The sequence below is a fragment of the Phacochoerus africanus genome, chromosome 15, assembly GCF_016906955.1.
Source record: "Phacochoerus africanus isolate WHEZ1 chromosome 15, ROS_Pafr_v1, whole genome shotgun sequence".
Lineage (NCBI taxonomy): Eukaryota > Metazoa > Chordata > Mammalia > Artiodactyla > Suidae > Phacochoerus > Phacochoerus africanus.
This window is the reverse complement of record NC_062558.1, coordinates 9,393,547-9,415,826: the sequence shown is the minus strand read 5'-3', so window position 1 is coordinate 9,415,826 and position 22,280 is coordinate 9,393,547. Positions and strand designations below refer to the sequence as shown.

Here is a 22,280-nt window from a genome sequence, read left to right as displayed (position 1 = left end):
AAAAGCAATAAATAAATAAATAAATAAATAAAAGAGGTTTAAAAACTAAAAAAAAAAAAAACCTTTTTAGCCACACCCACAGCATGTGGAAGTTCCCAGGCCAGGGATCAAACCTGTGCCACAGCTATAACCAGAGCCACGGCAGTGACAATGCTGGATATTTAACCCACCAAGCAGGGAACTCCAAAAATTTATTTTATTGAAGTATAGTTATTTTCAATGCTGTGTTAAGTTCTGTATAGTACAGTGATCCAGATATATATATATATTCTTTTTCACATTGTTTTCCATTACAGTTTATCACAAGATATTGAATATAGTTCACTGTGCTATATGGTAGAACCTTGTTTTTTATCTATCCTGTATATAACAGTTTGCAACTGCTAATCTCCAACTCCCAAGCCTTCCCTTCTCTACCCCCTGGCATCCAAAAGTCTGTTCTCTGTGTCCGTGAGTGTGTTTCTGTTTGTAGATAAATTCATTTGTGTCGTATTTTAGATTCTACATATAAGTGCTATCATATGATAGTTGTCTTTCTCTGACTTACTTCACTTAATCTGATAATTTCTAGGTCCATTCATGTTGCTTGCAAATGGTATTATTATATTCTTTTTTATGGCGGAGTAATATTCCGTGTGTGTCTGTGTGTATGTGTGCGTGCGCACGTCACATCTTTATCCAGTCCTCTGTCAATGGACATTTAGGTTGTTTCCATGTCTTAGCTGTTGTAGACACTACTGCTATGAACACTGGGGTACATGTATCTTTTCATATTAGAGTTTTCATCTTTTCCAGATAGATGCCCAGGAGTGAGATTGCTAGATTACACAGTAACTCTATTTTTAGTTTTCTGAGGAACCTCCATACTGTTTTCCAGAGTGGCTGCACCAACTTGCATTCCCACCAACAGTGTAGGAGGGTTCGCTTTCCTCCACACCCTCTCCAGCATTTACTGTTTGTAGACTTTTGAGGACGGCCATTCTGACCAGCGTGAGGTGGTTACTTCTCTGTAGTTTTGATTTGCATTTCTCAAATAATTCATGATGCTGAGCATCTTTGCATATGCTTTTTGGCTATCTGTATGTCTTCTTTGGAGAAATGTCTATTTAGGTCTTCTGCCCATTTTTTGAGGGTTTTCACATTTTTATTCTGGGTGTCTTTTTTTGTTGTTGTTTTTTAAAGAATTTCTAGAGATAAACACAATGTGACCAGAAATAAAAACCACTTTGGTGTCAATGCCAGCAGAAATACAGAAGCCATCCACTGAGTAATTCAGAAATTCTGGGGGCCGTGGAGACAATGGTACCACCCCATTGGGTATCGGAAAACCCAGATTCTATTCTTCACTTTCCCAAAGAATGCAGACCAGAGTCGAAAGCCTCTTCTCTGGTCTTCCACCCTACCACTCCCTCTGCCAAAGAGTCAATATCTCCTCTGCGCACCAATCTTTCCGCTTCCACGCAAAAGTTCTTTGCGGCAAGTACAGGGACTTGGTCTCTGTCCCTAATTCTATCACTCACTTGCTAAGTGACTTTGAGCAAATTATTCTCTCTGGGATATGCCCATCTGTAAAATAAGGGGACTGGTACTAAGATCTATTCTCAGCAATAAGCGTCTTCAAGTCTACGGCCAAGGCATTAAACTCAATTACTCCTCCAAACAACTTCCTGATTAACCATATCTGACTCTGACCATCTCATTTCTGCTGTACTCACAGTGGGGTGGCTCTATATCAAATTTAGTCTGTATATAGCTCTTTGCAGTTAATCTCATGTCATTTCTAAGTATCTGTAACTCCTGGGATGCAGCTTGGTGAGCTGGTCCTTCTGAGTCCTGTGCTGTGCTGACCCTCTGAGCTCTGGGGAGGAAAGAATCCCCATGGGTCCTGTCACTCTTTCCATCCAGTCCAGTGCCTTTTCTCTCTGTCAGAAAAATGCTTTGCCTGACTAGCAAAAACTTGATTTTTTTTTTTCAGTTTTTATTTTTTGGTGCACCCACTGCACATGGAAATTCTCGGGCCAGGAATCGAACCTGAGCCACTGCAGTGACAACCTGGGATCCTTAACCTGTTAGGCCACCAGGAAACTCCAAAAGCTTGACTTTTAAAGCAAAGATTCCAGTAAGAGACAGTTTTTGCCTCTGGAAGTAGTGCAAAAAATCCTGAAAGCCAGGCACCAAAGTCAGAGAAAAACAAAACTGGAGAAACACCCAAACATTGCCTCTGCCCCGTTCTGGCCATCATCCCATCTCCTCTGGCCTCTCACGAGAGCCATGCACCTAAGCCAGTCTTCCAACTCAGCAGAAACGCCCTGACACCAGCACGAAGCATTCTAGGGGAATTCTCCATCCTTGATAATAAGCAAACAGACGCCAGTTTCAGCCATGAGACCAGCTTAATTATACTTCAGAGCATATGCTCCAGCAGCCAGTCATAACCATCGGTTCGAAAAGATTAGACTCGAGTAGCTTTAATCTTCCTAGATGTGCAAAGATGGGAAGAAAGGGCGATTCATTACGTTTGCCAAGTTCACCCTCCCACCCCCAGCGTCAGTGACAGGCACTTTTTCTGCTTTAGATTTTTACAGAACTATAAGCCAGCATAAAGTTCTATCTTGCCGGCAGATTTTCAATGAGAGAAGATCAATCCTTTCAAGGAACTACGTTTTAGCAACTACGTCCACTGGATTTAACAAGATGTATTAACCTTTCACCACAAGGCTCTTCTCCATGAGAAGATAGGATTAAGTTCAGTCTCCTTAACTTGTATAAACAAAACAGCCTGGCTGACCCAACCCCACCAAAGCGTTTCTCCTACTGAAAGGTAGGGAAAAAGCCCTGAACTTAAGCTCAAGGTGAGATGTCAGAGAGGATGCGCATGACAAGCCAACATCTTCCCAGGACAGTCCCGCTTCCAAAAATTCTCATCCCAATGTCCCCACAAATACACTCGAACATCAGTTTTCAAGATCTGATTTTTATCAAAACTACAATGAGGCACCACCTCACAACAGTCAGAATGGCCAACATCAAAAAGCCTACAAATAAGAAATGCTAGGGAGAGTGTGGAGAAGAAGGAATCCTCCCCGTCACTGTTGACGGGATGTAAATTGGTACAGCCGCTGTGGAGGACAGAATGGAGGTTCCTTAAAAAACTAAATATAGAACTACCACCTGGTTCATCCATCCCACTCCTGGGCATATATCTAAAGAAAACCATAATTTGAAAAGATACACGCACCCCCATGTTCGTAGCAGAACTATTTACAATAGCCAAGACATGGAAGCAACTTAAATGTCCATCAACAGAGGAATGGATTAGAAGATGTGGTACATATGTGCAATGAAATATGACTCAGTCATTAAAAAGAACGAAATAAGGCCATCTGTAGCAATATAGACAGACCTCGAGATTATCATACTAAGTAAGGTAAATTGGAGAAAGACAAGTATCATGTACTAGCACTTAAATGAGGAACCTAATAACAATGATACAAAAAAACTTACTTATAAAAAACAGAAACAAAGAGATTTCAAAATCAAACTTGCAGTTACCATAGGGGAAACCATGGTGGGGAGGGATAAATTAGGAGGATGGGAATAACATATATATATTACTGTATACAAAATAGATAATTAACAAGCACCTACTGTAGAGCACAGAGAAATCTATTCAATACTCTATAATAACCTATATGGGAAGAAATAATGGATATATATATACGTATAACTGATTCACTTTTGCTGTACACCTGAAACTAACGCAACATTGTAAGGCAACCACACTCGAATAAATTTGTTTTAAAAAGATCTAGGGAGTTTCCACTCTGGCTCAGCAGTAATAAACCTGACTAGTATCCCTGAGGAAAAGGATTCAATCCCTGGCCTCGCTCAGTGGGTTAAGGATCCAGTGTTGCCGTGAGCTGTGGTGTAGGTCACAGACGTGGCTCAGATCCTGCATTGCTGTGGCTGTGGTGTAGGCTGGCAGCTACAGCTACGATTTGAACTTCCACATGGGAATTTCCATATGCTGCAAGTGCAGCCCTAAAAACCAAAAAAATAAAAACAAAAAAGATCTAATTTTTAGTTGAGAAAATAGGATAATGATGATGTGAGGTGCGGATATGTGCATATTCAAAAAAGTATAAGGGAGTTGTCACCGGAAAGGTAAAAGAAGATATTACATCCATCCAATCGCATGTAAATCAATGCGAGTTCCAGCTGGGGGACCTCGCATGGCAGCAAAGAGGAAGAAAAATAAGCCAAAGCTCAGCTCACTGGATCTACTTTGCAAGGCTAGGGAAAATCATGATTCTAAGAGGCAGTACAGTATTATGGATGGAGTCATTCAAAGCTATCCACCTAGGAGTTCCCTCTGTGGCTCAGTGGTAATGAACCCAATTATTACTCGTGAGGATTCAGGTTCAATCCCTGGCCTCACTCAGTAGGTTAAGGACCCAGCACTTCCATGAGCTGTGGTGAAGGTCATGGACTTGGCTAGGATCCCGCATTTCTGCGGCTGTGGTGTAGGCTGGCAGCTACAGCTCTGATTGGACCCCTAGCCTGGGCACTTCCATGTGCTATGGTGCAGCCCTAAAAAGATAAACTTAAATGAATAAAAGCTATCCACCCAGAGAAGCTAAGTAACTCCAGGACTGGAAGGAAGCCTACCCCTCAGCTCTATCTAGGTGGAGGACATGGTGCGACCTGCTCAAACTACTTCAAGGCAAAATTCCACGTTGATCTAGTTCTCCCACTTTTCATCATGAATCAGCTCTTTGGTGCAGCAGTGCTGTAAGGGGACAGTCAGGGGCCGTCACATTTTGAAGACAACACGCCAGGCACTGTCCTGGGAGTTCTACATGGATTATCCTACTGACTTCTTCCAATGAACCTGCAAGGCATCTGTCATACATGATTACCACGGAAGCTGAGGAAAGGCAAACTCAGGAGGTCAAACAAAGGACTTGTCTCAAGCTGTAAAACTTCTGCCTGCAGAATCTGTGTTCCTTCTGTTTGTGTCTGTTAGTTTGCAGTAACTATTACTGGGCTTCTTTTTTTCTGAGTATAAATGTACGTACCAATGAAGGGAGCAAGTCAGAATTTAAGAGCTGACCGCCTGGCTGACTCCAATATCCACAGATTTACTCTCTCCCAGGCAAGGGCCTACTTCACAGCATTCCCTCCTTTCCTGATCAAGCACTGAAAACACACTCAGTAACGGAGCTCCAAGAGAGGAACAGCCACACGGGCGAAGCTTGTCAGAAACTGCAGTGAACTCGCACGCAGCCCTGGCAGGCTTCCCCTTTCCTTTCTGCAGTGATCCCTGCCTTTGGACGTGAACCTCTGCTAAGAGGCTCGCTATCTGTGGTGAGAAACATGTAGCCTGGTTACTGAGTGCTCAAGGCCAGTCCGTCTAAGATGACAACACAAGACAATGGAAGCGGCCTTGGCTAAGGCGGGTGGGGGTCAGAAGGGAGATTCGGAGGCTCTGAGTCTCCAGCGCAGACATCACGCCTCTTCAAATCAGGAGTTCCCATTATGGCTCAGCAGTGATGAACCCAACTAATATCTATGAAGATGTGGGTTCGATCTCTGGCCTCGCTCAGTGGGTTAAGGATCCGGCGTTGCCATGAACTATGATGTAGCTTGCAGACAAGGCTCAGATCCTGCGTGGCTGAGGCTGTGGTGTAGGCTGGCAGCTGTAGCTCTGATTGGACCCCTAGTCTCGTAACCTCCATATAGCACTAGTGTGGCCCTAAAAATACAACAACAACAAAAAAGACTCTTCAAATCACATGGGCAGAGTTCTTGATGGTCTATCTGCACAAGGACTTCGCAGCCACCATCTCTTTCCACACCCTCACACCTCTATGGCATCAATAAGGCAGATTTCCTATCACTTTTACAGACGGGCAAAATTCAGCAGATGCCTGGAGACTTTAAGCAATTCACTCCCGACCAGAGTCAGCTGGGGCAGGGCCTGGATGAGAAACCAAGCATCCTCATTCTAGTCCCCTGTCTGGCCCCCATAGCTTGCTTCTGCCCCAGCACATGGAGAGGAAAGACAAATGAAATATCAATAAAGAATATAACAGAAAAGGAAGTTATTTCTTTTTCTACTCTGGTTGAAGTGGGGGGGGTCTCCTCTCAAAGGCACAGCCACCCCTCTCCCTTTTAAAACATTATTGATGGTAATTTCACAAGGCACTGTATAACTGCTAAAAAGATATCAGGGCTATACAAACAAGATTTCCTTTCTAGAATAATTACCTGTGCCTACATGGCTGGGCTTAACCTGGTTAGTGGATGACAACTTCCTTTCACTCAAGTCGCCAGACCTACCGCCTCAATTTCTCATGAACTTAGACCAGAAAGAAGAAAACTAAGAAATTCATTGCCAAGAAATGCAGAGGTTCTAAGGTGTCCTTAGAGACACCAAAGAGAAGGCCTGGTTTCATAATCTGTCGGAGAACATGCATGAGAAAAATAATACAACTACTGATGTGTGTGAGTAAAATCTGTACTTACCTTTACACAGATTGAAGAAATGTACAGAGAATCAGAAAACAAATACTAATAAAAGTGTGTGTGTATGTCTTGGGTGGCAGGTGGAAGAATTGAAAGCTACAGATTTGGGTTCCTTTTACTTTTTCTCCAGTGAGGCAGAATAGTTAAGGCTTGCTACTTTTTGAGAAAGCCATTCAGAAATTCTGTCTGAAGGGAACCATCAATGCTTTACAAAGGGACGGGGCAAAAAAAAACAAGAAAGCCAAGATGCCCCCCACCTTTTTTTTTTTTGGCTGCACCTGTGGCATATGGAAATTCCCAGGCCAGGGATCAAATCTGAGCCATAGCTGTGATCTATGCCACAGCTGCAGCAACACTGGATCCTTAACCCACTATGCCAGGGATTGAACCCACACATCTACAGCAACGGGAGTCGCTACAGTTGAATCCTTAACTCACTGTGCCACAGCGTTTGGAACTCCAAGATTTCCATTTTAAGTGGATCATTTCTGAATGGGAAGGCAGGTATCAAAGCAGAAGCAGATTCTCAACCCTGTCAATTGATTAAGGTTCCCACAATGAGTGTCTTTGAGTCAACCAATAGCAGCTACAAGACACTTAAAAAATATCCACAAATAACAAAATAATTATTTTATGAGATGCCAAAATTAAGACAGGAAATGTGTTGCCCTCTGAGAGGAGGGTGGATTTTACTTTTTAACTTAGAACCTAATTCTGCTATTAAATAGTGGAACTTCCATGCAGGAAATCCTCAACCAGAGTTTATCACCATTTAACTACCAAGAGATTTTGGAAGGCCAAATACATGGATCTTATTTCTTCCTCCCTGGCTCACCTACTTCCCATTTCAAGTCCATAGCAGACTTGGCACAATTAGCTGTGGACATGTATTAGACACAGATAATAGACTAAGCATAAGAGCGGTGATTTAGCAAGAAGAAAAGTCTAGCTCATTCATATTCTCCACTCTTGTGTATTTTGCAACTATAAAAATCTTATGTCCTGGTACTTATTAGCTAATACATTTCACCACTCGCCAATTTCCAGAAAGACTATGTTAAGGAACTAACCCATCCATCAACCTCCAATCCACCACTAGCCAATCAATTAACCGGAACCAGAGAATGCTTTCAACAGAGGGACAAGATGATCGATGTAGACCAAACGGCTTAAATCAGCATCTCTTTCATCCCTGAGCTTGTCATTTAAGGACCTACAGGTTAGCTCTCTCTGCAATGAAACATAAAGAGATCAAAAGATCACTTCCATCACAGAGCAGTGGGTCCCAGGGGCCAGATGATAGGTTCATCTTAAGAGCTCCATCGTCCAGAAGGAAACATTATGGGTTGGTGTGTTTAGATGATACATTGAAGAACAGACTTTAATTGGGGCCTTGAAGGATGGACAGGCAGAGAAAGACCACGTGCTTTTCCAGGGAAGGGCTTGGTGACTTCCGCTGTGATCCACCCTGGGAAACCATACCCCTGGGAAAGGAAATATCTTCCACTGACTCTAAGAAGTTATGCTAGAATGAGTTTTGATTCCTGTTTTTAAGTACTGTGGGTCTAGAGTGGGTGCTCCTGAGAACTTAGTAAGATTGCCTTTTGAGAGTTCAAATGCAGAATCAACGCATGACTGAACAAAAGCCTAAGTGAGCAAAGCTACGCAAGAGACTGGCTCCCAGGCACTGAGTCAAGTCCATTTACCACAATGATCTCACTTACATGTCAGGCGAAGGAATATATGTTCGGAGGAATTCCTAGTCAGCCATGGAAGCCTGGAAAATGCTTACGGAAGGCAAGACCTAAAGACACCAACCCACAAGGTCTCCAGGAAAGAAGAAATTTTAGAAAACAATGCCTGTGCATTCCAGTGTCGAGAAAGGAGCTTCCTAAAGAGGACATAGGTGCAGCCTGCTGCCACCAGACTCAGCATTCTTGGCCTCCTGCATGGTGGCTGTCCCTGATGTTCTCAGTCTGATAATATTAAGTGCTAGATTTACCTTGTCTTGATTGCAAACCTACATATAAAACTTTTGATTATGATTTATCAGGGAGAGAATGTGCTGGTTCCTATGTAATTTACCACTGACCTGGCATATCTTATTAGCATTCTGAGGTCAAATCACTGTTGTGAGAAACAGTACTATGAGTTGACCTCAAAAAGAAGACTTTTCAGAGCATGATTTAACACAATCCAAGTTTTGGTGTCAGTAAGGGAAGCTGATCAAGGTAGAGAATACCATCCTCATGGGACACCTCACATGGCTGAGCAAGGAGACAGTGACAAGTGCCTAGTCACTGGGATACATGGAGAGGCTAAGAGCATGCCCCCAATCTCCCCACTAATAAACTGGTAATAATTATACCTTCTTTGTAGTTCTTGGTGCTTAGTAGGGATGATGTGTTTGCAGCAGTCATTATCCTTATAACTTTACAGTCAGTATGTCAGTTAGGAAAATACTGACCTAATGGTTATGGCCCCTTCTTCCACTGCCCACATCATCAAAGATCCTACAGTGGGGAAATAGGAATCTGTTCATTATCAGCCTTGCACTGTCTAGGTAGGTTGCAACCACTCCACGTCAGAGAGCTCATGAGCAGCCGACTTCTTGCAGTAGAACATACAGGCTGAGGGCCCAAGAATAATGCCACCTGCACCAAGCCCCAGGGGCAAACTCACCACGTAGAGCTTACGCCAGATGACAGCCCATTCCCGCAAAGTCGAGGTGAGCTCCTGCACCAGTGGGAGCTCCCCGGGAATCACGGTCTCATGTTGCCTAAAGAGAACAGAGAGATGCTCCCTTCACCACAGGTGGATCATCACTGCTTCCCTTGCTGGCGGTCATAATCCCCCCAAACCCAAAGATGGGGATCGGGCTGGTTGGGCTTGAAACAAAGTAAAACCTGTCCATGGAGGGCAGGTTTGGGTAAGGAATTTTATCACATCAAGTATCTAAGAAAAGAGAAGAGCTTATAAGACAAAAGCAAGCAGGGGGGATGAAAACAGAGAGAAACTGAGTCCCAGTGCCACAGGCTGAGCTCCTGGATTCAGCTCTTCCTGAAGCCACACCACACATGGAGTTTCTCATTTGGGAAGTCATTTTTTGGTTTAAACTAGCCTGAAATGTGTTTCAGGCAATAAAGAATCTGATTAAAAAAGAGAGCGAGAGAATGGAGACAGAGAGAGAGCTTAAAACACCATGATTCTCAATATGAACTCTGCATTTTGGATCTTTACCGGAGTCTCAAAAACCAAGCTAGGCCGACTTCAGCCATTCCCAGGGATGGAAGCCAAACCCAGTACTTCTGTTGGTTCTGCCAAGCAGCAATTTCATTAGGGAGGGTGGGTGGAGAAGTATTCATGGCACAAAGGTCCTGGGGCTTGACCTGCTGGTAGAACCAAAGCTGGGCCCTCTTTTGCAGTGGTCTGAGGTTTGATTCTTATCAGCTGCCTCCCAGTGCAGAAAATGTATATACACCAAAATCCTCACTAATTCGGGAGACTTTTACGAAGGTAGACCTAACATTCATGCACATAAATCCTGTCTGGTATTTTTATGATTAGCAGGAGGAGAAAAAGAGGCAGTGAAAGCAAGAAAACAAATGGAGATTAGTAGTGGGGCTGCCAGGCATAAATAAGACTCCAAGCTGTCCAGTTAGGTCTGGACTTCACATAGATGAAAATAATTCCTAAGCCTAGGTATGTCTCATGAAATATCTGGGACATACATGTAAAAAGATGACTTCTTGTTATCTGAATTTCAAATTTAAATGGGCATCCGGCATTTTATCTGGCAACATTAATGCGTGCGCAACATTAATGAGGCAAGCCTGCCTCTCCTCCAACTTGGCTGTGGCTAGTGACCCTGAAGGCGGCCCAAGACTGGTCCCTGGGAAAGAAGATTCTCCAGGAGGGCAGGACACCTGGTTCTCAGGTGGACATGGGCACCTCTCCATCTCTTGGCTATAAAACAAGGGTGCAGAACTTGGGGCTGAGACGGTCCTCTGCAGCTATGAGCCAGCGTGCCTCTGTGAACCCCCCGCTCTCTGACGGCCCTGGGAGTCCTGGTCCAGGCTCTCATTATTCCCTCCTTAGTTCTCCTGCCTGTGGGCTCACCAACTAAGGGGCCTTTCTCACTTCAGGCCAAGGGTCCCCCTCTCCTCAGCTGCCAGAGAGGCAGTACTTTCCGGGACACATGGCAAGGTGCCTAAGAAATAAAAGACTATCCAGAACTTGGTGGATTTTATCTACAAAGCATGCTCACGCACATTAGTTGGTTCATAATTTCCCAGTAAGTTCATGACCAATGTGGGGCCAGATTTGCTTTCCCCGATTTGCAACTCCTTGGACTGACCTGTCTAAAGTTCAGAGATGAAGAGCACAGGATGCCACTTGCTCACCCATCCCCAAGGGTTTCTCAGGTCTTAAGAGCAAAAGAGCACCAAATGTTCTCATGCACGTGTGCGTGCATGCACACATACAATTATCCATGCACAATCAATATGCAGCTAGTGCGAGAGGAAGGTAAAGGCCCTTACTGTTCTGGGGAAGGATGCCAGGGAGGACCAGGCATAAAAAAAGAAGACAGGAGTTCCCGTCGTGGCTCAGTGGTTAACGAATCCGACTAGGAACCATGAGGTTGCGGGTTCGATCCCTGGCCTTGCTCAGTGGGTTAAGCATCTGGCGATGCCGTGAGCTGTGGTGTAGGTTGCAGACACAGCTCAGATCCCTGTGTTGCTGTGGCTCTGGCGTAGGCTGGCGGCTACAGCTCCGATTCGACCCCTAGCCTGGGAACCTCCATATGCCATGGGAGGGGCCCAAGAAATGGAAAAAGACAAAAACAAAAAAAAAAAGAAAGAAGACAGAATAAGGAATGAAGCCAGGAAAAGGTTTTTCCTCATTTTCCTCTCATCTGAGAAACGGAATTGATAAGCTGAGACTAACAATGCACAAAATGAAATTTCATGACTTCATAAAATCTGTAATGATACTTTACATCTTCCTCACCTGTTAGGAGTCTTCCTATATCCACGTTAGGACTTACCCGCGGTCTTCCACAGTGGCTTCTTTCAAATGGATATACGTTTCCGGGAAGATACCCTACAGAGAGAAGAACTTTGCTTAGGTGCCCATAAAAATCTCATCCCAAAGTACAGAGCACAAACGGAATGAGGGGAGGAGGGGCAAGGACATCAGGACAGCAGCTACGGTTGTGGCCAAGGATGCGGGACATCAATTACATTGCCTGGCCACCTAAAGGAAAGCAGGGATGAAGCACCGAAAAAGGTATACATTAAGACTTGGGGAGTTCCTGCCATGGCTCAGTGGAAACGAATCTGACGAACATCCATGAGGACGCAGGCTCGATCCTTGGCCCAGTTCAGTGGGTTAAGGATCTGGCATTGCTGTGAGCTGTAGTGTAGGTCGCAGATGCAGCTCTGATCCCACATTGCTGTGGCTGTGGTGTTGGCCGGCAGCTATAGCTCCAATTCAAGCCCTAGCCTGGGAACTTCCATATGCCACGAATGTGGCCCTGAAAAGACAAAAAAAAAAAAAAAAAAAAGACAGGTTCAGAGAGCACAAGCTAAATGCTTCATAAATGAAGAAGGAGACATACCTGGGTCAGCTCAGAGCTGCAATAACAGTAAGGAGTTTAATCCTGAGATCTCAAAACCCCCTCCAGATCCTACATGCCATGAGGTGCTTCCATTGCAGGGTTTCATATAATTAGTGAGATAGGGGACTATGTACTTAGTGGTCTGTAAAATCACAGTGATTTTCAAGAGTAATTCCTCTCAGCACATTCATGTAAACAAAATGCACCCGAAACAATTAAGACTGGTTATCTGGTTATTTTTAGCATTTTCCAGCCTCAAACTGCTCTTTATTCTATATGCAATTTGACATCAGTATTGTGACATTGCCCAGAGGAAAGCGAAGGCCCAGAAAGACCTAAGAGAAACACTTGGAGACTGGTTTGGGAGAAACTACAGCACTAAAGATCAGGAAGCCGGCCACGGATGGGAGTTTTCCTAAAAGTCAAAAGCTTCTATTGTTCAGCTGTGTGACAGGCTCATCAGTAAACAGAGACACTGCCATTTGGAAAAGGTGCTGATTTATAGTGCTTTGTGAGCCAGACCAGGAGAGGTAGAAGCAGCAGCTTTTAATGTACCACGGGTTCTGCTGCTCACAGCCTTGCACCAGTAAAAGCAGCATCGTGTGGACACCCCATGTTGGGAGAGGATGAGCACAAAGGTGAGAGATGCCCATACCTGGGGGACCAGGTCAAAGATGCGTTATCACCTGATCTTTAATCCATTCAGAGCTAGAAAGCTAGTGCATTTCAAGCAGAGTTGGTCTTGCATCTAGCTTTGTGTGCTATGTTTCTGAGCAATTCTCTCCTTTCACCCTCTTACTCCTTTGCCAATAAAATAGGAAACAGCAAGAAAATGTGAGATGAAGCTGCTCCCAGCTCGAGTAATGACTGAGTGGATCCTGACACCGCTTGAGTAAGCAGCAAAATGGCCATCCTTTCCCGTCAGGTGGGAAGAACCAAAAATACGTACCTACAGTAGATCCCACTGTGGACCAGTGGGTTATGAACTGACTAATATCCATGAAAATTCAGGTTTGATCCCTGACTCGCTCAGTGGGTTCAGGATCCGGCATTGCTGTGGCTGTGGTGTAGACCAGCAGCTGCAGCTCTGATTTGACCGCTAGCCTGGAAACTTCCACATGCCCCCAGAGAGGGCCTAAAAATCAAAAAAACAAAACACAACAAACGTACACATATATCTTCCCTTTCTCATTTTGATAAAGGGGTAGGTGTGGGTGGGGCGTATGAGGGAGAAAGTGTTATCCCAATCCTGTTACTGACAAAACCCAGACCACACAGAGAGACAAGGCACCACTGATCTCTTTCACTATGAGTGGACAGGACAGGATTCAGAGTGATTCCAACACACTGATCCAAGAGTTAAGTACAAAAAAAAAAAAAATTCAATGTGTGTACAATTCCTCTGGGGGCTGATTTCTGGGTTTCTGAAGCTCCAGAACTGTCCTTAGGATGCCTAAGGAAATGTGGGTGTTTCTTCTCTCTGCTCAGGCACGGTAAATGTTCTGTCGACCACCATCTTTGTGGAGAGCCGGCTCAGGCTGCCCAGCACTCACCTTGAGGGCGGGAGGCTACGGGAAATGAGGCAGATGCAAAAGTACAGATGCTGTCTAATCCCACTAACACGAAGGACCTGAAGGAGTCAGATTCGTAGAGACAGAAGTAGAAGGGGGGTTACCAGGGGCTGGGAGGAGGGAGGAATGGGGAGTTGTGTTCAATGTGTACGGAGTTTCAGTCTGGGGAGATGAAAAAGTTTTAGAGATGGATGGTGGTGATGGTGGCACAACAGTGTGAACGGACTTAATACCCTTGAATTGTGCACTTTAAAGTAGTTAAAATAGTAACTTTCTTGTCAAGCATATTTTACCATAATTAAAACATGGTCCAGGAGTTCCCACTGTGATGCAATCGGTTCAGAATCCGACTGCAGTGGCTCAGGTCACTGCAGAGGTGTGAGTTCAATTCCTGGCCTGGGAATTGAACCCACGTGCTGAGGGTGTGGCCACTTAAAAAATTTTAAAAGGTTGTCCAGAACTCATAAAAAGGTGTTTTTTTTGTTGTTGTTGTTGTTTTTTGTCTTTTGTCTTTGTTGTTGTTGCTATTTCTTGGGCCGCTCCCGCGGCATATAGAGGCTCCCAGGCTAGGGGTTGAATCAGAGCTGTAGCCACCCGCCTACGCCAGAGCCACAGCAACGTGGGATCCGAGCCGCGTCTGCAACCTACACCACGGCTCACGGCAACACTAGATCGTTAACCCACTGAGCCAGGGCAGGGACCGAACCCACAACCTTATGGTTCCTAGTCAGATTCATTAACCACTGCGCCACGACGGGAACTCCTGTTTTTGTTTTGTTTTTTCTTTTTAGGCTGCATTTGTGGCATATGGAAGTTCCTGGCTAGGGGTCAAACTGGATGCAGCTGCCAGTCTATGCCACAGCCACAGCAACACAGGATCCTTAACCCACTGAGGAGGCCAGGGATCAAACCTGCAACCTCACAGACATTATGTCAGGTCCTTAACCCACTGAGCCACAAAGGGAACTCCAAAAAGGTGGAGTTTTGAGTAAGAGCACTTATAAAGTAAAGGAGCAGTTATAAGGAGCTAAATCTGCAGGTTAAAATACGAGGTAAACCTGCTTGTCCCAAGGAATATCCTTGCAGAAGATTTTCCTAATCAAGAAGATAAAGGACCAGAATTCCCATTGTGGCACAGCGGAAATGAATCCGACTAGGAACCACGAGGTTGTGGGTTCGACCCCTGGCTTTGCTCAAGTGAGTTAAGGATCCGGTGTTGCCGTGAGCTGTGGTGTAGGTTGCAGATGTGGCTCAGATCCTGTGTGTCTGTGGCTGTGGCGTAGGCTGGCAGCTGTAGCTCCAATTGGACCCCTAGCCTGGGAACCTCCACATGCTGAGGGCACAGCTCTAAAGCTAAAAAAAAAAAAGAAGATAAAGGACCAATTAAATGTTTCATACATTATAATCTTGATGACTAGCCTCCTAATAACTGGGAGAATCCCAAAATAGAAACATTTGTAATATAAATAGCTTATTTTTTGACATCTAAGCAGATCATAAGCAGGTAATTTATACTGGGTATATAAACATGATGATTTTCACATCAAGGGAGTATTTATTTTGTTGTATTTCCACTCTATTACATGTAGGCATCATCTTTCCTTAATAACATATGTACACTTAAGGCAATTTAATGGCTCTGGTAAATCTGAGGCTGTAAGCCTTTCCTGCGCTGTTTTTTGGGCCATGCCCTCGGCATGCAGAAGGTCCCAGGCCAGGGAATGAACTGGTGCCACAGCAGTGACAACACCAGATCCTTAACCTGCTGAGCCACCAGGGAACTCCCTCCTGGGCCATTCTGACACAGTGAAAGCCAGAATAAACCTGGGTAATCTAGTTCTGATTTACAGCCTACTTCTCAACTTTGTTTTTGCTTTCTCAATGCAACCTACTCACTTACGTAAATAAATAAATTAAATAAACTAATGATTTTTTAGATATTGCCCTTAACCACACTACCACAGTCTTGCTAGGATCAATAATCAGTTTCTGCAAAGCTCTTACCTTCTTTAATTTGTAAAACCACTAGGTGGTTTTATCACCACACTAACCAGCTAATCTGCTTGTAAAGGACACCAAAAATTTCCATTAAAACAATAGGCCTTTCAAATAGCTCTTCCCCTAAAAACTGGCAAACAAAGAAACAGCATTAGGAGAGCATTTCAAATAGGCTGGATTGCTTACTGAAGGAGTAACAAAGCTGGGCATAATCCTTGACAACTGACTTTGAATTCTCTGTTTTTCCTAGATCTCTCCACCAGAAAGATATTTCAACTTAAAATTCAGCAAGTAAACGCACAGCCCTTGTTTGTACTATCATTTGACTGTATTACAAAGTTGAATTATCAAGAACTAAGAAAAGCTCCTACTGAAATAATTCTTCTCAAGAGTGAGATTTAAAGTTTAAACAAAGGTTTTAAGAAAATGAATACAGGAGTTCCCGTCGTGGCGCAGTGGTTAACGAATCCGACTAGGAACCATGAGGTTGCGGGTTCGGTCCCTGCCCTTGCTCAGTGGGTTAACGATCCGGCGTTGCTGTGAGCTGTGATGTAGGTTGCAGACACGGCTCGGATCCCGCGTTGCTGTGGCTCTGGCGTAGGCCGGTGGCTACAGCTCCGACTCGACCCCTAGCCTGGGAACCTCCATATGCCACGGGAGCGGCCCAAGAAATGACAAAAAGACAAAAAAAGAAAGGAAGTGAATACAAAAAGATTAAAAGCACATCGAGACCCTATCTCTGAGATCCTAGTGAAGCACCCCACCATCCACTCTCCAAACAGACAAGAGACAGATTCTGGTGTATTAGGACATCGTAGGATGTCTGAGAGATGCTTGAAAAAGATCTCTAGAAACTGTAGACACTCCAAAAGGGAAACCTGTGATTTGGGACCTTTTTGAGACACCATTCACATTCACTAGCTAAAAATAAATTCTGTTTGGTCTTTCCGTTCATATGATCTTATCTGAGAATGGATTTTTGATGATGGTTTAAAATTAATTTTTTTAACGATTCATAATTAAGTATGTAAGTAATCGCTGCTCTTTGATAAATTTAGAACTTCAAACCTGTTCGATCTAATCGTGCTTTGAAAAATAACTACCATTTCCCTAATTATGAGTAAAATAAACACTGATAGGGTTAAACCCAAACCAAACAGGAGTAGGGTGGCTGAAAATGAGGTTCTCTTGTTAACACTCAGCACAGAAGGAAAAGGTCTTCGCTTTGGACCTACTACGTTCTCTTTCAGGCCAGAGCATCAGTTGTCTTAGGTCTCTGTTTGAAAGACCAGGAAACGAAAGTCAGCAAGAGATCCAATGAAAACAATCAAGCTTCTATCCCTAAAAACCTAACTATGGGTAGAAAAATTCAGCATCAGGATTTAAGGGGAAAAAGAACCAAAATGAGGGGAGTCAATACTCACATCCAAGGCAAACACTCCTTTATTTTGGTAGATTATTAAACTGTCAGAGCTAATAAAATGTGTGTGTGCACATACGTGTATAAATACTGAGTATTACCCAAGAGTAACAACAAAGAAAGCTTGCCCAGAACAGTCCTAGTTTTTAATGGCATATACCTTGTGGAATGGTGTTTTTCTGGGCCTTTTTTTTTTTTTTTTCCTTTCTTTTTAGAGCCCCACCCTCAGCAGATGGGACTTCCCACGCTAGGGGTCAAACCGGAGCTGTGCTGCCAGCCTACCCGACAGCAACACTGGATCTGAGCCGTATCTGCAATCCACACTGCAGCTTACAGCAACACCGGAGCTTACAACGCTGGATGCTTAACCCACTGATCAAGGCCAGGGATCGAACCCACATCCTCATGGATACTATTCAGGTTCTTAACCCATTGGGCCACAACAGGTACTCCCCATAGCTCTTTTGAGATTTGTGTTGTAACATCACTTCTGTCTTGTGCCATATTTGTAGAGTAAAAACCGATTTTTTTTTTTTAATACTCAGCACTTGATTCATTCTACAAATCCTTCTCCCACCCCACCTAATTCACTAGTTTGCATGTGAACTAACTGTGAAATAATACATCCCTGTCAACTGTGTTCTTTCAAAAGAAAGTGCTGACGGGCTTTGCTGCCCTAGCATGCAGTGTCACAAGAAAAGTGCTGACCCGACCTAAAATAAACTGAGGGGGTATTAACATAACTCGTAGATTTTCTTTAGCTTGATGATTAGCAGCTCTGGCACCAGGAAAAGGAACCTGTGAGAGTCGGTATTTTTCAAACTCTTTGCCCATGATGAGACAGCAACTCAGCACTACTATCATAAAGTAGAATTAAAAATACATAAAATACTGGAGTTCCCATCGTGGCTCAGCAGTCAACGAACCCGACTAGGAACCATGAGGTTGTGGGTTCGATCCCTGGCCTCACTCACTGGGTTAAGGATTTGGCGTTGCTGTGAGCTGTTGTATAGGTTAAAGATGCGGCTCAGATCCTGCATTGCTGTGGCTGTGGCATAGGTTGGCAGCTACAGCTCCAATTTAACCCCTAGCCTGGGAACTTCCATATGCCACAGATGCGGCCCTAAAAATTAGACAAAAAAAAAACCCAAAAAACAAAACACATAAAATACTGTAAGACATATACCTAAAACATAAGTTTCATGAAACAATACCTACAGTGTTTCCAGTGTGGCTCAGTGAATTAAGGACATGACACTGTCTCTATGAGGATGCGGGTTTGATCCCTGGCCTCCCTCAGTGGGTTAAGGAGCCCGCACTGCCGCAAGCTGTGGCACAGGTCATCTGGTATTGCTGTGGCTGGGGTGTCAGCCTCAGCTGCAGGTCCAATTTGACCCCTGGCCTGGGAACTTCCATATGCCTCAGGTGAGGCCCTAAAAAGAAAAAAAACAAAAACAAACAAAAACACCTCGCCCGTGGCATTCCATTTTCCTTCTATCTTTCAGCTTTGTTTTCAAGAAAATGTTGATTACAACCCTCTCTACTGATTTCATGGAAGTTTCAGCGTTTGAAACCCAACTGCTCTAGTTTACCTATTTCACAATGAAGGAGAGTCAGGTAGAAATGGGAAGACTGGTTCTGGGATTTCAGCACTGGAGCTAAAGGATAAAGGGAGAAGCCCAGGTTCCTCCCTGGAACAGCAATGTCCCTGCGTCACCACATGGCTCAGCTGGAGGGACCAGGAGCAAGTATCCCACAGAGGCCCTCCCTGGTGTGTCAGAGTCACCTCGGGCCTTTATCCTTGAGTTATTAGCTGGTGGGGAATGCGGCCAATAAGACCTGCACTATTTTACTTGAATATTGATTGAGGTCAGAGAATTTGCTTTCAAATCTAAGCAACAGCCATCAAAGAGAAAGCAAACTAAGTCTACAGATAGCAGATAATGGAATCATGGTGCAACACAAAGCTGGCAGACAGATTTCCAACTAAAAAAATAAATGATAAGCCATACCTTCTTCGATTTATTTTGGAGGGTATATCCTCTGTACCAACCTGTTAGGGTAGAAGAGAACACAAAACCTTTTATGTTATCTGGGATAACGTAGCGATAATAAAGATAATATAATTATCTGGGATAATTAGCAATATACATCCTCACATTCTGTGATGATGCTGGGATAGAATCTAAGAGGCTATTAGCAGACAATATATATGAGCATTTTGGTTTATTATACAATAAAATTCTAGATCTATTTCACACTTTTTTTGGGGGGGGGTCTAATTTTTAGGGCCGAACCGCAGCATATGCAGGTTCCCAGGCTAGGGGTCAAATCAGAGCCGTAGCCGCTGGCCTACGCCACAGCCACAGCAACACAAGATCCAAGCCACGTCTGTGACCTACACCACAGCCCGAGGCAACGCCGAATCCTTAACCCACTGAGCGAGGCCAGGGATGGAACCTGTGTCCTAGTGGATGCTAGTCAGATTCACTCCTACTGAGCCACGACGGGAACTCCAGACTTTTTATTTTCTTGATAACGAGAGGATTTAAAATTCACTTAGAACCATGCCTCATCTCTACTCCTTTGGAGAAAAAAGCATAGGACAAAAAAACAAGTCAGAAGGCAGCCCCGTCTCTCAACACCTTAATACTTTCCAGAATAAATGTTTTTGCATGAATGAATATGAACTTTTATCAATTTATATACATTCTGCAAGTCACCTTATAATATTAAAATAGATATTTTTATTAACACAACATTGTAAATCAATTATACTTCAATAAAATTTAAATGAAATAACATAAAAAGTATTTTAAAATAGTTAATATATATTTTCTCCCTCTTGCTTTTTTTCCCATCCCCACTTTCCTTCCTTCCCACATTTCCAAGATGAGATCCAATATTCTGGAACAATTTTGCATTGAAGTAGCAAAACTTATATATACACCCCTAAAAAGAAGCTGAAACAAACAATAAAATCACATTGTAAATAATTCTTGGCAATGCTATAAACACCCCCTGCAATAAAAAGATTTTATGTGTTTGCTTAATAAGGCTTTAAGCAAAATCTTTAACTCCTTTTTAAAAATTCCAATAAATAGACAAATTCCTATGGATATTTCCCCACCCTCTATCTTCTAGAGAGAGTTTACAATTTGATCTGTCCACAAACACATATTTTATACTGAATTTACCGAACACCTGCTACAGGTCATTCACTGTAATAATTTTCCTCATTCCCCAGGCCCAGGAGGCATCAATGTGATCATCCTGCCTAAGTAAACCCTGTCATAAGTGGTCCATAGACACACAGTGAACTAGACGTAAACTATACTTAAAAGTTCAGGCATCACATTTCCAGATGAAAATACAACTGGAAAATATACATGCACCCCTTGTTCACAGCAGCACGATTTGCAATATTTAAGACATGGAAACAATCTAAATGTCCATAACAGGCGAATGGATAAAGAAGATGTACTACATATATACAATGGAATACTACTCGGCCATAAAAAAGAATGAAATAATGCCATGGATTGGCAGCAACATGGATGGAACTAGAGACCATACTCAGTGAAGCAAGTCAGAAAGAGAAAGACAAATATCATGTGCTATTACTTACATGTGGAATCTAAAATATGACACAAATGAATACCTTTGAAACATAAACAGACTCACAGACATGGAGAGCAGATGTGTGGTTACCCAGGGGGAGGTGGGATGAGGGGGGAAGGGATTGGGAGTTTGGAATTAGCAGATGCAAACTATGACATATAGAGTGGATAAACAGCAAGGCCCTGCCATCTAGCACTGGCAACTATATTCAATATCCTGTGATGAACCGTAATGGAAAAGAACACGAAAAAGAATACACACGTACAGGTATAACTGAATCACTTTGCTGTCTGCCAGAAATGAACACAACACTGTAAATCAACTACACTTCAATAAAAAATAGATTAAAATAAAACAAACCAACCAATCAAAAAATTTCAGGCCTCTGCTAAGAGTGTTCTAGAACTCTCCTGTAACTTGTTCTGTACAAAATCATCCACCATTGGACACATAATTATTTTGGATATGTTACAAATAAAGTATTGAATTTACTTTCTTGGAGCACAGACTTATGAAGGTTTTCACAAATTTTAACCTGTCAGTATTCAAAAATTTGAAGGATTTTGCTCATCTTTTTTTCCTGATTAAAAGATGGTATTATGCTGTGGATTGGTTACAGGTTTGCATCAAGGTCCACAGCTGAGAAAAAGATTTCTGAACATGAAACACGGCTCCCAACCCAGGATGCCAAAATGCACAAGAGATCCAGTCATAACCATACCAATCAGCTCTCCCAGGTTTCAAGAGTCTTTATTTTTTATTTTTTGGCTGCCCTGTGACATAGGGAATTCCCAGGCCAAGGATCAAATCCAAGCCTCAGTCTCGACCTACACCTCAGCTGCAGCAATACTGGATTCTTTGAACCACTGTGTTGGGCTGGGGATCGAACCTGTGTCCTGACGCTGCAGAGATGCTATCAATCCCACTGTGCCACAGCGGGAACTCCATCAGGAGTCATTACAGCCATGTGTCCTTGCTTGGTTCTGCTAAGGTGGGACAGTGGCTTTCGCATGAATAAACTCTATCCTGGGATGCGGGACAGGGGCAAGCTGAGAAACAAGACTTTGGTCTCTTCCAAGCACTTTTCATCTCTCTGCCTCCTAAAAAACCAAGATGTTACAACGTAGGCTTGCTCCACTGTCACAAGGGAATTCATCTGTACTTTTATAAACAGTGTTTTTGCACAGCCATCTATTACAGAATTATGCTTCCTAAACCTGTCATTTTTGAGAACTTTTTTTTTAACCTCCTAAGTCTTCTCTAGAATGGTGGTATGTGCATAATCCTTATCTAAAAGCTTGAAATTACCACAATGAATTTTTTTTTACAAAAGTAAATGCTTATGTTCCCTGGTATCAGGGAGTAGCCGAACACTGTCTATTTCTGGAGTTTTCAGCATATACTGCTGAGATTCCATAAATTCAATTGCTAATAAATGCAAAGGATACAGTATGAGTCCAAGAATATGTTTGCTCATTTTCACATTATAAACCAGGGTTGGGAAACAAGCAAGATTCTAATT

The 22,280-nt window shown here is 43.3% G+C and overlaps 1 protein-coding gene across 2 annotated transcripts in view; it reads right to left on the bottom strand.

Annotated features, from left to right (window-relative positions):
• The window catches only part of DOCK5 (dedicator of cytokinesis 5), a 238,865-nt gene that overhangs the window by 133,472 nt on the left and 83,113 nt on the right, over window positions 1-22,280 (bottom strand). Inside the window, exons 3-5 of one of the 2 annotated variants that reach the window (XM_047762590.1) lie at window positions 19,150-19,190; window positions 11,576-11,631; window positions 9,211-9,307 (exon numbers count right to left, since the gene is read on the bottom strand). In XM_047762590.1, coding sequence (XP_047618546.1) covers window positions 9,211-9,307; window positions 11,576-11,631; window positions 19,150-19,190 — 194 coding nt within the window. Of the gene's footprint in view, window positions 1-9,210; window positions 9,308-11,538; window positions 11,632-19,149; window positions 19,191-22,280 lie in introns of those variants that run through there. The other variant, XM_047762591.1, reaches the window with a different exon arrangement.